Consider the following 17,088-nt stretch of genomic DNA (forward strand, 5'->3'; position numbering starts at 1 on the left):
AAAAAAGAATAATAATTCAACTTATTTTGTTCATTAAAGAAGGGGAGGAGAAGAAACAACTGTCTAGTGTCTACAAAGGCTTTATATGCAATCATTTCTTTTAATAATTTTTTTTTTATATAAATTAATTTTTTTCTGTTTTTAGCTTTTCATTCCTTTCTTTAATTATCTTCCACTTCCGCCGTTCGAAATCTCTCTCTCTCTCTCTTCCTGGCTCTCTGGGGCTCTGTTCTCTGATCGGATTGATCGCCGGAATCATATCGCTCGATCATCCCGCCGGCATTCCGGCGATTCGACTCGGATGACTCGATACTTGGATCCATTGACGACCAAGTTTGAGAGAGATTGTATTGCGACAGGGTAACGTTTTATTGTTTTGTTTTCTTGTTTGATTCCGTTTCCCCGTCTCTCAATCCCTAATTCCAGATCCATGCTTGCTCTTATAGATTTCTGAAACTTTGAAATAGTTGGTGGGAGAAGGATTTCATACCTCTTGTTTAATCATGACCTAGGGCAATTAATTCGTGCATGTTGATCCATCATTTCTTGGAATCGATACCCTATCAAGAAGTGGTTCATGTTTCGCTTTTAATTCCCGCTCCTTGAACCTACCGAATTTACGGATTAGGGTTTGTTGTTTTGAGGAGACATGTTTAAGAAAATTATGAAGGGAGGGCATCGTAAGCCCTCCAAGTCCGACGCCAATGATCCTTCACTTTATGGGTTTGGACCGCCCGGGAATCGGAATTCAGGGTCTGTTTCGACTACGAACGTGGTGGTGAATCATGCTTCTCGCCCTGGACCTGCCGCATCGGGCCCCAATTCAAACTGGGCTCCGGGGGTGGTGACGTTGGCGCCTCCTACCGGCACTGTGGAACCTCTCCCGTTGTTCCGTGATGTACCGGTTTCAGAAAGGCAGAATTTATTCATTAGAAAATTGCAGATATGTTGCTATCAGTTTGATTTTTCGGACACTCTGAAGTCTGCCAGAGAGAAGGAAATTAAGCGGCAGACGCTTCTGGAATTGGTTGATGTGATTCAATCGGGGTCGGGGAAAATCACAGAAACTTGTCAAGAAGAAATGATTAGAATGATTTCGGTCAATATTTTTCGGTGCTTGCCTCCAGCTTCGCATGAAAATACCGGCCAAGAAAATGCTGATCCTGAAGAAGAAGAACCTTATTTGGAACCTTCATGGCCTCATTTGCAGCTTGTATATGAACTGTTACTGAGATATGTTGTGTCATCTGATACTGATACCAAAATTGCCAAGAGGTACATCGACCACTCATTCGTGTTGAAACTTTTGGATTTGTTTGACTCTGAGGATCCTCGTGAGCGGGAGTATTTGAAGACAATCTTGCATCGTATATATGGAAAATTCATGGTCCATCGGCCATTTATTCGGAAGGCTATCAATAACATTTTTTATCGATTCATTTATGAAACAGAAAGACACAGTGGTATTGGCGAGCTTTTGGAAATCCTTGGGAGTATCATCAATGGGTTTGCATTGCCGATGAAAGAGGAGCATAAACTGTTTCTTGTTCGGGCTCTTGTTCCTTTGCACAAGCCTAAATCAATTGCAATCTATCACCAACAGCTATCCTACTGCATAACACAGTTTGTTGAAAAAGATTACAAGCTAGCAGATACTGTTATAAGGGGTTTGTTGAAATATTGGCCCATGACCAACTGTCAGAAAGAAGTTCTTTTCTTAGGAGAACTTGAAGAAGTACTAGAGGCTACACAATCAGCAGAGTTCCAGCGCTGTATGGTTCCTCTTTTTAGACAGATTGCACGTTGCCTGAATAGCTCTCATTTTCAGGTTTGAAGTTATTAAATATTTCAACGTTCTATTCATAAGCATGATTTTATGTCTAGAAAATATTATGTTAAAATTTTATCTCAATATATATGCATATGTATACTGTTAATAATTTGTCTTGCTGATAGTCAAAGATCTTATTTAAACTATTTACCCACGCTCTTAATAAGACCAGTTCTAATTGTTGATATCTGGGAGTAAAGTTACTTATTTAGAGTTTTCTTTGTTTTGCTTCTTGGAAGATTTGATGTTTTATTTTGCTTCTGTAGTTTGATTTTCCCATATAAGAATTTATTGTCGGATCCTTTTTGTCTATTTCTTTTTTAAATCATAAACATACATTATCTTGTCTCTCATAGAGAGAGAGAGAGAGAGGAGGGGTGGGGGCTATAGTTGTTATTTAACCTCTCAATAAGACCAATAGTTACTATCCACACTATTTATAAGACCAGTTCCAATTTTATTGGATGTCCCCGAAGGTACAATTTATAAGAGCAGTTCTATTTATTAATAACTGGGAGTAAAATTAGTTATTTATAATTTTCTTTGTTTTCTCGCAAGATTTGATGTATTATTTTACCTTTGTTGTTTGATTTTCCATATTAGAATTTCTTGTCAGATCTTTTTTGTCTCTCTTTCTTAAAACATAAACATACATTCAATAGTTGTTATCCCTGAAGTTTTTCCTAATAGAACAAGCCAAAAATGGTTAAACAAATAAACAATGATGCCCACTAGTTCTTACTTGTCCATTCTTTTAAGATGTCATTTCTTATTATGCACGCGAATTTATTTACTTTATATTTTAAAGGATGTTTTCTTTGTTGATAACTATAGATCTTCATCTGTTGTACTATGTTTTATTGGTTGATTTATTCGTGGATCTAATTTAAAAGTGGAGGAAATTCTAACGTATGCATTCCATTTTCTTTAGTTTATAATGTGGTTATTTCTCGGTTACTTTGAGTGTTTTATTTTGGGTTGTTTTGAGTTAGCTTTGTTCCTTTTTGGATCGTAACAACCTATGTGCATTAGTGTTCTTTTCTTCTTCATAAAAAAAACCTGGTGTTCTGCCCCAGGTCTGAATTAAATGAATTTTGTTGTGGTGTTATATTTTTATAATGGTTGAGATTATTGTGCCTTTGATCACATATCAGTGTTCTTTTCTTCTACTTCATGTAAACACTGGTGTTTTGCCCCAGGTCTGGATTTAATGAATTTGATTGTGGTGTTGTATTTGTAAAATGTTTGGAACTATTGTGCCTTTGATCACATATTTTTCCTTTTCCCACGATAGCAATTGGAGGGGTTCCATAAATTTTCTTCCTAAATAAAAATCTCTATCATTTTCTTTTATTATTGAAACTTAGATATTTCTACTTATTTAAATATCTGGGGCTTTACTTTTAATGTACGGGGACTCCTTTTCTCCCAATTTGATTACTGTTTTGTAGGCTTACTAATTAGGTAGTTTTATTGTGGAAACTCCAGGTGTTGTTATCGTAGGACCTAATTTAGGTGTTGTTATGTGACACAATTTATAAGGATGGTTGGGGTGAAGACCAAAATTTAGATTGATATGATTTTCTTAGCCCGGTGATCGGAAACTAAATATTTTGTTGGACCATATGATACCGAAGCTAAAAGGCCAAAGCAGCAACTAAATCTATCTTCAATAACCTCGGGAAAACAAAGAATGTAATTATAAAATCCTGTGTTCAATTAAAGGAGTGGTGGTTGGCTTCTCTACTAACAGGGTTGGGAACAGCCCTTGGGCTTCCGCGTTTAACACATATGGTCACAAAATCCTGTACTGTGAGAGCACCTAGCAGAAACAAAAACTATAATAAGTTTCCAAATTTGGGCCAACCCTCTGTCAACACCGTGTAAAGTCCATGCTTTTTTATTCCTCTTTAACTGAGTTTGGTAATGAAGTAGCTCTTTAAGCATTGAACCCAAGGTTTAACATTTCCTCTTGAAAGGGATGGGTAAGTAAAGAAGTTGTGAGACTGTAAAATTCCTCTAGTGCAAACTATTCCTCAACCAAAAATCTGGAAACGCTTGTGCCGGAGGCTAGTAGCAAAAGGGTAACAGAGGAGTATGTGGTTCATTTTGTCTCCCTCTTTCTTTCTTTCTTTTTTTCTTTTTTAGAAAAGGAAACAGAGTTTTCCTTAAAATAGTGAAAAGAGGCTAATGCTCAAGATACAAAGAAACAATCAATACTAATAGAATTCAAATGCAAGACAAAAAACTTAATGACAAGGCTGAAAGAACAGAGTCATTCCAAAATAACCAAATTAAACAAAAGCTTGGATGGAGAAGGTGGCAATGAGCATAGAGCACCAAGGTAAGGCAAAATCCGAGCAACTTTGAAGAGATCTTATCACTCGAAAGACTTGACTTGAAAACTCTTTGAAACTTCTCAAAACAAAAATAAACAGGTAAGGATTTAACTGCAGAAGACCAAACATTTGAAATTTAAAATGGCAAGAATGGAGTTCTGCCAGCCTTTAGAAGATCTTCCGAAATTCCTCTAAGAGTTTCAAGATCTGACAGCTTATATTCAACCCAAAGTGCAGGTAAGCTGCCTGAACTTTCTTGATTAGACAAAGGACCGACCAAGTATCTTTGAGCTTCAATTGAAAACCAGGATAAATTTCATGCTGAAATAAAACTTCTGCCACCAGCAACTTAGGATGAAAGAGGAGAAATTTTACACAATTGTAGTCCACAAACTTCAACAATGGAGAACTTAGATGGATTTCAGAGATAGGCTGAGGGAACCTTAGATTAGAAGGCTGATCAACCTTTACTTCTTCTGAGCTTTGAAAAAGAGAAACTAGAGGTTCCCCATTCTTTTCCTAAAAAAAAAAAAAATCAACCTCAGTAGCTGGCTCCAAAGTATTAAAATTTGATTCTTTACTGCTTACACTGACAGACAAACTGTCTTCCAAATCTTGCTGAACGGAAGGATCTTTTGATGCATTACCTGCACAAAATGCCTGAGCCGAGGATAATGTAGGTATATAAAATTTAACTTGAAGCATCTTAAGAAGGGACACCCATGAAAGACCATTAGGATCCATTTCATTTGCATCATGCATAAAGTTATAGGATGCATGTCAACGATGTTTGTGTTTAGATGTACATAAATAATTATACACTCGTCGAAACAGTTAATTTAGCTACGCATTTATTTTAATTGTGTAAAAAATGAATTAAGATATTCAATTTATTGGTCTCCAAAAAAAACCAATTTATTATTTAAAAAGAATAATAACAGCGCCATTATGTCATTAATTTTAATGTGCACTAAGTGATTAATATCCACAAGAGAAGTCTATCCCTCAACTTTTACGTTATTTATGTTTCTTCGCAAGGTTTTAAAATGCATCTTCTTAATGTGTAAAACAGGTGTGGCAGCCTGGGGTATATTCTTTTTGTTCTGATGGCTGTTGCCTTTGCCAGTTAGTTTACTGGTTAAACGTTAGGACTTTTAAAAGGTGAAAAGTACAAGAATGTTTCTTCTTGGGTAAACAGCCACTTGAATGTTATAAGCTGTTGTTGGAAAAGAAGGGATATTGGCTTGATCAGTGTTATTTGAAATGATTACCTAAGGTAGTATTGTTGGTGTCTTTCATACAAAAACAACGTGTGTCCTTTTTGTTTTGCTGACAAAGACGTGTGATGAGATCACGTTCTCTGGAAATTATTTTTAGGAGTGTAGATAAATAGAAAACAAACTAAGATTTTCATTTTACCGGCTCCTTGTATCATTTCTGACGTTAGTAGCATGAGTGTTAGAATGGTAAACAATGTAAAACCAACAAGGATTTGAAAAACTTTGTTCTATATATGCAATTCAGTGATCCATCTTTTTATTAACGACAAACTAATACTTTTGAAGTCTCCTTGTGTATGATGCTGTTGAGGGGATCCACTCTGAACATTATGTTCTGATCGCATTATTTGTTTACCTGCAGAGGGTTGTTCTTCCCCTTGTTTTTTATAAGGCCACTTGTGAATATGTGATGCAGGTTGCTGAAAGAGCTCTGTTTCTGTGGAACAATGAACATATTGTTAGCTTGATAGCCCAAAATCGGGCAGTGATATTGCCAATAATTTTTCAAGCATTGGAGAAGAATATCCAAAGTCATTGGAACCAGGCGGTTCACGGGTTGACCGTGAATGTTCGAAAGATGTTCATGGAAATGGACGTGGAGTTGTTTGAAGAATGTCAGAGGCAGTACACAGAGAAAGAGATGAAAGCAAAAGAGGTGGAAGAGCAGAGAGAGTTAGCTTGGAAAAGACTGGCAGATGTTGCAGCACAGAGAGGAGATTACATGGTAACAGTTTAAAGTTGTTCATTTGAAAGGTTGGTTGGTTCAGCATAAAATGACTGATATAGATGGTCTAGATTTGACCCTCTCCAAATTTTTTGGTATTCTTTTTCATTTTTTTTTCACTCCATCTTTCTTTCTTTATCTTTTTTTTTTTTTTTTTTTTTTTTTCCATCTTTCTTTCTTTTCTTTTTTTTTTTTCCTTTTTTTTTTTTTTTTTTTTTTTTTTTGGGAATCCAAACCTCTGGGCAAGGTGAAGGTGAAGGTATCAGAAGAAAGAAACCGGCATCAGCATCAGCATCCAGAAGCAGTAAATGTAATTTAAAATGTACGGAATTTGTTAGTAGTTTTTGCTGCAGATTTAAGAATGATTTGTGAAGTATTATGTGCTTTATAAATATATATAAATATATATATTTTTTTGACCTTCTCACTTAAATTGTCCTTTTTCGGAACTTTATTGTCTTTGGAGTTTTGGTTTATACACTTACAATATTCCAATTATTTTCGACTTGTTTATAGTTTTTTTTTCCTTGATCGATAATACATGTTTGATGTCAATTTAAAATATGCGACAATTTTTTTAATATGTTCAGAATTGATTTCTTCTTTTTAAGTTGGAAAACAAAAAGACATTTTCACTTTTGGTCATTGTTCTGCCTGGGGTGCCTTCCTCTAGTCACTCTGTGGGACGGTAAACAATAGATTGCCATTATAGTAGCATTTGAATTATAGGATTGCGATTCATATAACATTTACAAACAATAGTAGAGTTTATAACCATAGTATAGAGTTTATAAGTAATAATATATCATTTAGATTTTGTTTGGTAATAATTTTATTTTTGTTATTGATTTTTGAAAATGGAAGTCTATTTCTTTCCATTTTCATTTTGCATCATTCTTGATAGAAGAGTTATATTCTTAGTCAAATTTAATAAACAAAAACAAGTTTTTAGAATTGGGCATGGTTTACAAAAACATTACTAAAAAGTGATAAAAAAAAATAAAAAATAAAGGTAGAATAAATATTTATATAGGCTTAATTTTTAAAAACTAAAAACAAAAAAAAAATTAAATGGTACATCAAAATTACTAGAAATATTTTAATAAGTTAATGTTTTTTTTTTTTTTGAAGTTAATATGAGTCAACCTAAGGTAAAACATTGTTTTTTTTTGTGTTTGAGATTCAAATCTTCACCCATCACTTTTTTTTGTACATATATTTTGTACCAATAAAGTATATACATTAACATAGTCTCCCTTTTCAATTTTCTTGGAGAACATAAACTCAATTGCCAATTTAACAAAAAGTAAAAATTAGATAAACTAAACTCAGTTTTGGCATACAATGGGTAACGCAACGAATGGATTTACATTTTTAGGCCTTCTTTATGCCATTTTAAGAAAAATGCAAAAACCCACTCTACCTGTCCTTTTCTTTTCTGTTCTATCAAATACTCCGACATGTCGTCATAGCATAAAAGCAACCACCAATGCGCAAAAACAGGCCAACAAAAGAGAAAAAGCCCTAACAAAATAACTTTCCGACATGTCGTCAGTATAGTCCATACCAGACCCAAGCGCAAAGCCTCCACCGTTAGGGCCAGTAGTCCACATTCCCAAATTATTATCCCGGCCACCGACGCCGAGCGGGCCGGCGTGCCAAGTGAGCTGGTCAATTAGGGCGGCGGACTTGGGCTCGACGCTGTAGGCTTTCTCGTACTTGACTTCAAGGCCTTGGCCGGAAGTGACGAAAAAGGCACCGTTGACGAGAATGTCGCCCTCGGACCGCCAGTTCCAGCCACGCCACTCGGACTCGGAAGTTTCGACTCGCTTAGTGACCTCCTTGGCGTTGCGGTCGTAGGGGGCGGTGTAGCGGTTGCCTTGGCTGTTGATGGTGGGGTTTCCGCTGCCGCCGATTGCGTACATTTCCCATTGGGTGAAGTCATTGTTGACGACGTGAATGTAACCTAATCGGCATCGCGGCATCCTTTGCACTAGCTTCTCCCCAAAGTGGTTGAATGCTATCGTAACCTTCATTTCATTCATTCATTCATCTTTACTTTCATATTGAGAGTGAATAAATTAAATTAATTGTTCAATTCATGAATTTTAGAATTTGGTCCTTAAAACTTTTGTTAAGTACAACTGGATAGAGGATTTAATTACCAACATATTCGGATGTTGTCAAGTGAATTATATTTAGTTTGTCCAATTTTTAAATTTTTTTAAGTGTTTAATAGTTACTAAACTTCTATTTTTGTGCCCATTAACTAAGTTAAATGCTAAAGTAAATATAGTTTAATAGTAATTGAAATTTAACTCCCCTTTACCCCATTTGTAACCCAAAAAGAAAACAAAAAACCAAAAGTAGACTGTCTTTTATTTTTAAAATACATTTATTTTTTTAAACTTGTCATATTTTTTAATGTGACATAATATCGTGTAGACTTCAATTTACATTTCACGCTATCATTACATCTTTAAATCTTAGGTCTCATCCAACATTTTAAAAATATTTTACTCCAAAAGTAGTTCTAAAATATTTATGAAAGATCAAACATAGTATAATAGTAATTGACATATATTATTGTTCTAGATGTAGTTTTTAAACAAAGAACAAAGTTCATATATATATAATTTTGGCTTAAAATTTTAAATGTTGTAAACTTGTATCTAATACATCCTTGAACCTATCTTGTTCATATAGATGTTTATAGGCCTTATAAGATGTGAATGTTTAAATTTTATTAAACATAAATTTTAAGTGTTTTTTCTTAAAAAACATAATTTTCAAATTTAAATTTAAAAAATTAATAAAAATTTTGATAAAAATATATCAAACTATTTATAGAAATAGCAAAACAAATATTGATGGAATAGACTTCCCTCTAATAAAAATAGTTTTTCTTATTTTCTATTTTAAAAAATCTTCTATTATGAAAGTCAAATGACATGAGGACTAAATTAAACATTAATTTGTAAGATGGGTGATTAATTTTTAATTGAACTAATTAAGTAATATTAGGAGAGAAACAAGGGATGGAGAAATGACCTGCATTCCGGAATCCGGCAAGTAGTGATCGCTGTGACCCAACAGCATAACTTCATCGTGATGTGAGAAATAATTGTTTGAAATCGTGATTCCGGTGGATCCCATCACCGCATCGATTAGCCCATCTTTGCAACGCGACAATGAACAATGATCAATCCATATGTCCTTCGATCCGAAGATCGATATCCCGTCGCCGTCCGATTTCGTCCGGTATCCATAATGGGTCGGACTTGATCGGACCATTGTGTTACCTGCACAGCCATAGCCGCAGCGGAGCTTCAGATCTATGCATTTTGTCGAACATTTGGTGTCCAGGAAGGTAAATTAGGGTTTTCCGATTTAGATTTCGTTACCTGATGGATAACAATGGTGGATATGGATGTTGTGGATAATGACATTGCTTATGTACTGCAACGTAATGCAGCCACCGCCGACGATGTGGACATTGGCGCCGCGGCCATCTAAGGTTTTGTAGCTGTTGAAGATGAGTTCCTGTTTGAGTTTGATGAGCATGTTGGCGGGGAAGACAATCCAGAGTGGTTGCGGCTGTATCACTGCGTATCGTAATGTTCCGGGCTTTGGATTTACCGCATCGTCGTCGGAATCGTCTGTCACGATGTAGAACTCGCCGTTTTTGCCGCCGAGAGCGTACTGGCCGAATCCTATGGCGCAATCGGCGAGGCGTTGGCGGTTGTTTGGCCAATTTGGATCGCATTTCCAGCAGTCGTCGATGGGGTTCCCGGTGTAGCAAGAAGAAGATTGATCTTTCTCTGAGATTTGGAGCAACTGCCTCCTCGTTAAGGAAGCATTCACTTTCCTGCAACAGGGTAACAACAATTTCCTTCCATAACTTTAGAGATTAGAGGAACTTAGCATTAATCATGGATGGTATAATCTAAATTTACGCTCCATAAGTGGTTGAATCTGACAAGATATACCTTCAAATTTAATAAATGATCTGAAAGAAGGGTAGGTGAAGAAAAACTTGGTCATTTTCAGTGCTTTTCACCCCAAAAAAAAAAAAAAAAGAAAAAAAGAAACAGACAAAAAACATAAAGACCCAACCGATAAATGTAGCGAAAGAGAAGGATTATGCGGTCTTTTTCTTTTAAAAATGCTTAAATCTGACAAAGAACTGTAAATGAAGATTAAGATAGGAAATGAAATGGAAAACTGAGGGTCGAAATGGGATTATCAAAATGCAAAAATCCATTAACAGCAGAGGATAAGCAGCAGTTCAAACGGTAGATTTGGATGGCATTTTCTTTCTCTTATGATTACCAAATCTGTAAAAGAAGTGGGTAAAGATTTCAGAAATGATTAAATTTATGAAGAAATCCAACAATGTAGTTAAAAGTTCATGGAATAGGTCAGAGACATAATAGTTACTCAACAGAACAAGAGTGGAAGAGTAAGGTTTAAGCATAAGTCTTAGATTGTAAGCCATAATAATGTGGTCAAGGACGACTTAAAACTGAAGACTGTAGCTACACAAAGAACTCAAAAAACAAGGTCAAGAAAAAAAGAGCGACCAAGAACATAGTAACAAAAAGCCCTGTTTTTAAACTTGGATTTTGTACATTTAATACATGAAATCCTACAAAAATAAGCATAAAACCCTTGAAACGGACAATAAAGTACAGGAAATGGACAATGTGGCTAAAAGTTTCGAAGTGCAGAGAGTTAGAGTAAGAGCCAAGCCAAGAACATAGTGATTCTTGAACAACATTTGTGTAAAAATGGACAATTGATGGACCTGTGAACTTCTTGGGCAACCAGTTCAGGGCTCGGATGCTGACCGGGGAGAGTGAGGTTGAGAGCAACAGCGGCGGCACCAGCACTGGCACGGAGCGGCAAGCTGGTGGGTAGCAGCAAAGCTAGCAGCACAATGCAGGTTGTGGCCAACATTTTGGAGAGCAAAAATGGTAAGCTCTCTCTCTCTCACTCTTCACTCACTCTCTCTATAGGCTTAGAAATTGCTCTGCAGTTGTGTTTGTTTGTTGTTTTGAGTGGAGAACTGTTTTTCAACTGTTTTTCTTCATTTTTCTTCCTTCCATGTTACCCTCAAAAGCATTCTCAGCTCTCATTCTGTCTAATATAATCATTGTCAGAGACTTTTGGGGTTCAGTTAGTGAGAGAAAGAAAGAGAGGGGGGAGAGAGAATCTTTGGTTCTCGAGGAGGAAAGTTGTATCCAATTTACTTTTGAAGGAAACAGGTTAATTTCATTTGGATTTCTTTTAATTCTATAAAGTGGTTCGGGGAGATTCGAACCTGAACCTTAACCTCTTAGTCGAGTAAACTTGTTGAGTTATGCTGAGATTAAGTTTGACAACCTCATACAAATACATGATTCTATCTGCAGAATGAATAGTAGAATAATGAACATTCTAAAAACTCAACCCAAATTCAAAATTTTTAATTAAAATTAAAACAGATTTGTATCTTGAAAAGTAATTGAAGGGGAGGAAGAGTGGGAGAGTGGTGAGGTGGCAGAAGATGATTGGGCCGTATAAATAATTGATCATATTTGGTTTGGAATTGGATAATGCTGCGACGTAAAGAAGTTAATGTGAAGAGAAAAGTGTCTTCCTTTTTGACTATTGGACTGACTCTTTGATGATTCGCCTCTTGCTCTTCTCTCTTCTGTTTCCAATTTTCCAATATTTCTTTTTCCCTTTCTTTCTCTTTTTGTTTTTTTAATCCCAATTTCTGAGGTGGGAAAGGGATATTCTCTACTCTTTCCTTTAATATTTTCTCTTTTTTTTTTTAACTTTTTTTTTTTTTTTATACAATAGGTCGTGAGATTTGAATCTCTAATTTATTGGTTGAAAGCCGTTGAGGTTGATAATCATGCTATTTTTTAGGTTCCGGTTGGAAATTAATTTGTTTTTTGTTTTTTTTTTTTTTTTAAACTAAACCTATAAACACTTCCCATATATTAATTTTTATGTTTGGTTGTCTACACTTTAGGAAGTTTTCAAAATCAAGTTAAAATTTGAAAGACAGTAATTTTTAAAATCTTATTTTTGTTTTTGGAATTTGAATAAGAATTTAAATATTTTTATATAGAAAATATTAAAACTATTTAGGAAATTGTGTGAAACAAGCATATTTTTCAAAAAAAAAAAAAAAACTAAAACTCTATAACATGCAATTCTCACTTTTATTTCTTTATTTATTTTATTTTGAAAACAATTTTAACAATCTGACCTAATTTTGATATTTTAAACCTAAATTTAATATTTTAAAAAGTAAAATTTCTTTTAAAAAATTTTTGTTTTTGTTTTTGTTTTTGTTTTTTTTTTTATACTTAATTGATAATTCAAATGTGCGTTTAAAACTGTGAGGTAGAACCAAAAGTATAATCATGATCAGAATGAAACCTAATAATTAGTGTCAAAATAAACAATAAAAGTAAATATAATTCGATGTGAATGAAATACAGCTTTTTCAAAATTGCCAAGTAAAATACAATGCTAATGTAAACTGAAGTCAAAGAAGGAATAAAAATGCATTTTTTACCTTTTCTTTGATGAATTTTATCATTTTTTTCTACCACAAAATTTCAAGCAATTATGTCATTACAAAGTAGGTATGTCTTGATAAAGTGGTTTCAATAATAAATTATTTGATAAGAAACGACGTAGCTCAGACGTGACCGAAAATCTTTTCATCCCTCGGTTAAAATAAATAAATAAATAAAAACCTTCCGTTTACCTTTTTTTAAGGGAGTTAAACAGTAAAACAAAGGTTTTTTTTTAAACAAAACATTCTTGAACTTTGTATTTTGTGTCAAAATATCCTTAAATTTTCAAAATGATTTTAAAAATGTCGTTGAACTTTCAAAAATTTAAAAAATATTCTAACTTAAATAAATGTTAAAAAAACAGCCTTATTGTTAATATATAAGTAGAAACTGTTAATAGCAAAAATACGTCATGGTCTTACTTCCTAAGAGTTCCCCATATTGATGCATCTTTTGAAAGTTCAAGAATGTTTTTTAAATGAGTATTTAACCGTTTGTGTTCATATACTAACAATTATTTTTGAAGTTTTTTTTTTTTAATAATAGAAAAAGATTCAAGGTCATTTTTGAAACTTTTAAAAGTTTAAATGTATTTTTGAAAGAAACTTCGTGGTAAAAAGTTTTCTTTTTTCGGTTTAGTTGTCGTAAACTTGATGTTTATTTTATCTTAGATTTTTTTTTTTTGGGCACTGATTTTAGATCATAACTTTTAGCACCCTAGTAACGTCATATATTTTTTTTTAATAAAAACCAAACATAAACACATGTTTTATAGTGAATATTAAAAATATATATATATATATACTGAATAGAGTTGTACATAGACAAGTAAAAGAAATGCCCAATTTCAATACCAAGCAAAAATTCAATTCAACTTTTCTTAGAACATTACTAATCAAACTATTCTAACCCCTATGCTAATACAACTTGAACATGATTAAACTAAACTATTTGTATACCTTCTTGATCAATAGGTCAAAAGTTCGAATTGAATTAAAAAAAAAAAATCAAAATTGACCCATAAACATTTGACTAAAAACATTTAGAAGAATCCATGTCATAGAATAGTATTGTCCAATTGGACTATTTGATCATATCATGTTTTAAAAAAAATGAAGAAACTTATCCAATAAAATTAAAAGGTAAAGATAAAATTACTTTTGTCTTTTTATATACATACACATAAATAAATATATTTGTTCTTCTCATGATATATTGCTAAGTTATTGGGTAGCAAAAAAGTGATATCACCGTTTCCGGCGTATTACAAGGCACGAGCGGTCTATATGGGACGCCCCACTGCAGATTCTTCTCTTCTTTTGACGATATCGGGCCCCACAAAGGGATTTTTTTTAATCAACAAAAAGAAACAAAATTATAGATTAAAATTATTGCTTTTTTTTCTTTTTAATATTTTATTTATTTATTAATTTCTGTTTGCACCCATTTACTCGCATCTCAACTAATTCAGTTAAGTCGGTTTTTAATTCTGAAGATATTTGTTCTTCAAAAATCAAAATTCATGTGTTGGTTTATGAAAAAGGGTGTTGGTTTCACTCATTTTTTATGTGAATATATAAAGTCATATCCAAATTTTAAAAACAAAAAACAAATTATAAATTTTGTTTTTTTAGTTTTCAAAATGTAGTTTGTATTTTGAAAACACTTACTAATACGTAGATAACAAAGCATACAAGTCAATGACGGAAGTGGTATCTATAAGCTTATAAAACAGTTTCTTGGTTTTTTTTTTTTTTAAAAAAAAATTGTTTCTAAAATTAAGCCAATAAACATATTGCCTTCTATGTTTTATTGTTTTCAAAATCATAGCCAAAATTTGAAAACTAAAAAAAGAAAGTAGTTTTCAAATAGTCTTCTCTAAAAATATTACTAATTGCAATTATTTTTTAAAAAAATATTCTTTGTTTTTAAAAATTGGCTAAGAAAAAAGAACAATGGCTACATATGAAATATGAAAATCATAAGTAAGAAATTGTAAGACAATAAACGTGATTTTAAAAATAAAAAATAAAAAACTAGATTGTTATAAAATTAAGCGTAGATTCTCGAATTTAAGTGGAAAATCGGATAAACTATATCTAGAGAAAAGGAATATTGGGGTAAAGAAAATTACGGTCCTAAGTCAACTGGAGCTTGACAATTTCTCACACCAATACATGAGTTTGGGTATAGAAAGCCAAAGTCGCTATAAGCCTAAACTAAGTACCTAACAATTAACCTTATACTATTTCCTCTATATCTTAGCAAAGGCTTTATATATATATATATATTATCAAGGTGGAGCTTTGGACATCGAGAATTAGGTGTGTTCATGGTTGGGTTGGGTTGAAAAACTTTTTAGACCCAATCCAATTCTTCGGATGGTAAACTTTTTCAACCCAAATAACCCTTATTAAAAAATGAACCAAACTCAACTCAACCTTAAAATATTTGAGTTGGGTTGGTTCAGGTTAATTGGATCATTTATTTAAAATTTTATTCTAAAAAGAAGCAAAACGTAAATATATAAAAATCTAATTGAATTATTTTCATATATGGAATTAAGATTAAAAACTCAGTTTTAATTTATATAGTGAAATTTTTCTTTCTAAAAATGCAAAGAAACCATTTTTAAGAGTTGTTGAAAAATAAATTATTAAAAAAATTTAGAATTAAATAAAATTAAAATCAATATATGTATAAATAATTGTGTTATAAGTAATAAAATAATATTTTAAAGTTAATAATAAATTCGGGTTGGTTCAGGTAATATTAAGTGAACTCATGAACCAACCCAATCCATATTTATTTGAACCCAACCCAACCCAAATGAGTTAATAACCCAACCCAATCCACACAGGTTGAGTTGGGTTGATCGTTTTTTCGGGTCATTGGATTTTTTGAACACCCCTATCGAGAATATTCTAATTTTAATAAGCTCACACGAAGATTCGAACACACAACCTTTCAATAGGCATTTGTCTTTTTTTTTCTCCTATTTAACAAAAACTTTACTCTCACATCATTTATTAACTTGCACAAAATGGGATTTTAAAAGTATGAAATAATTTCACTAAAATTACAGGTATATTCTAGATTTAGTTTCAAACACTTACTTAAATACTCAAAAGAAAATTGGTTTTTAAATTCAACAACATGTGAGATTGGAGATTCAATTCTCTACAATCAACGACATATGTCTTAACCAATCGAGTTACGTTCAAGTTGACAATCATATTTACATATTTTAAATAAAATACTAGTATGCTTGATTACTTCTTCTTAAAAGTAATCTCGATTACAAACGTACCTTTAACCTTTTCAAACTATATATTAAAAAAAAACACCAAAGTACCTACGAAGTTAACCCAAACACTTTAATTTACACTACTTGTTGGGTGCCACTATAAACTTACATCTTGACTTTCACTCTGAGTTGTGAAAAAATGTAGTATCCAAATGTCTTATACAAACTAATATGTCCATATAGGAAAGAAAAATACACCTTTTTTTTTTTTTTTTTTACTTTCCTTTTCTTCTCTCTTTGCTTTTTTTTTTAATGTTAAAGTGTTTGTAAAGAAACCAAAGTTGAGATTCCTTCCCTCCATCACGTCATCTTAGAAATTATTCCATTGTCAAAGATTTATAAGAATGTGTCTTTTTACCAAGAAAGTTTTGAATTAAGATTGAAAGAATCAAATTCTTGGGTGTATTTTTCTTTCTTTTTCTTTGTACATATATGGACTCATTTTGTCAACTGAATTATTGCTATATATAGAAAAGGATAATATTAGTTTTCATAAATTTAACTACTGTGCTTAAGATATTAGTATCTTATTTTTATGGATTTGAATTTTTACGTCTTATTTGAACATCAAAACTTTTGTAATAGAAGAAAATGTTACTATCTTTGTAAATTGTCAACCTCACATTTAAACGACAAAGCGTTAAATCATTTCAAGTTGATTGCAAATATGGTTTTAGTTAGAGCTGTTTCACAAATGATTCATTATTTTGATGAAACATTATATGATATTTTATTATTTTTATCTTGTGATTAATAAGATATGGGTCATATAGTTAAAACTCATTACTTCTATATTATTTTTCTAAAAAAAAAAAAAAGATTTATAGTATTTCTTGAAACGATATGATCGAATATCATTTTGATATTTTATTCATGTACACTTGTTCTATCTTTATCTATATAGTTCCAAAATATCCAAATTTAGTTTTCATTCTCTATATATATTTATATATTTCTTTTTAAATATTAGTAACTAAAATAGAATGAGAGGCTTAAATCATACTTTAACTAAGTATTGAAATATTGACG

General features: G+C 32.4%; 2 protein-coding genes, 1 long non-coding RNA gene and 1 pseudogene across 7 annotated transcripts; 3 read left to right on the plus strand and 1 right to left on the minus strand.

Annotated features, from left to right (window-relative positions):
- The first annotated feature begins 41 nt into the window (after positions 1-41).
- On the plus strand, positions 42-6,601 carry LOC120072705 (Protein phosphatase 2A regulatory B subunit family protein). 5 transcript variants are annotated; one of them, XM_090312288.1, is made up of 3 exons: positions 42-360; positions 447-1,828; positions 5,866-6,601. In XM_090312288.1, exons 2-3 carry the CDS (start codon positions 650-652, stop codon positions 6,184-6,186), a joined length of 1,500 nt encoding a protein of 499 aa, XP_090168414.1. In that variant the 5' UTR covers positions 42-360; positions 447-649; the 3' UTR covers positions 6,187-6,601. The 5 variants fall into 5 exon arrangements, with proteins under 5 accessions (XP_090168414.1, XP_038881092.1, XP_038881094.1 ...); XM_039025164.2 differs by having other exon boundaries at positions 62-360; positions 5,812-6,601; XM_090312289.1 differs by having other exon boundaries at positions 69-360; positions 513-1,828.
- On the plus strand, positions 3,543-3,640 carry LOC120074823 (U6atac minor spliceosomal RNA; annotated as a pseudogene).
- Positions 6,602-7,469: 868 nt separating the features above from the next.
- LOC120072644 (Pectin lyase-like superfamily protein) lies at positions 7,470-11,133 on the minus strand. The gene is made up of 4 exons (XM_039025064.2): positions 10,982-11,133; positions 9,579-10,042; positions 9,226-9,476; positions 7,470-8,204 (listed from the first exon to the last, which is right to left on the minus strand). The coding sequence occupies exons 1-4, from the start codon at positions 11,131-11,133 to the stop codon at positions 7,641-7,643; spliced, it is 1,431 nt and encodes a 476-aa protein (XP_038880992.2). The 3' UTR covers positions 7,470-7,640.
- LOC150037223 (uncharacterized) lies at positions 9,403-11,451 on the plus strand. Its single transcript, XR_016528735.1, has 3 exons — positions 9,403-9,544; positions 9,650-10,052; positions 11,005-11,451. It is a non-coding gene; the product is annotated as an uncharacterized LOC150037223 (long non-coding RNA).
- Positions 11,452-17,088: the final 5,637 nt, after the last annotated feature.

Source organism: Benincasa hispida, chromosome 3 (assembly GCF_027475165.1).
Source record: "Benincasa hispida cultivar pf3 chromosome 3, pf3_genome.v1.1, whole genome shotgun sequence".
Lineage (NCBI taxonomy): Eukaryota > Viridiplantae > Streptophyta > Magnoliopsida > Cucurbitales > Cucurbitaceae > Benincasa > Benincasa hispida.

Bases quoted from the DNA above. Each gene is read 5' to 3' on its own strand.
- LOC120072644 (XM_039025064.2), bottom strand. From the start codon at position 11,133: ATGTTGGCCACAACCTGCATTGTGCTGCTAGCTTTGCTGCTACCCACC. The intron at 10,043-10,981 runs GTCCATCAATTG...ACCCTGTTGCAG, and splicing joins GTTGCCCAAGAAGTTCACAG to GAAAGTGAATGCTTCCTTAA. The intron at 8,205-9,225 runs GTCATTTCTCCA...AATGAAATGAAG, and splicing joins TGCCGGATTCCGGAATGCAG to GTTACGATAGCATTCAACCA.
- LOC120072705 (XM_039025164.2), top strand. From the start codon at position 650: ATGTTTAAGAAAATTATGAAGGGAGGGCATCGTAAGCCCTCCAAGTCC. The intron at 1,829-5,811 runs GTTTGAAGTTAT...GTTTACCTGCAG, and splicing joins TGAATAGCTCTCATTTTCAG to AGGGTTGTTCTTCCCCTTGT.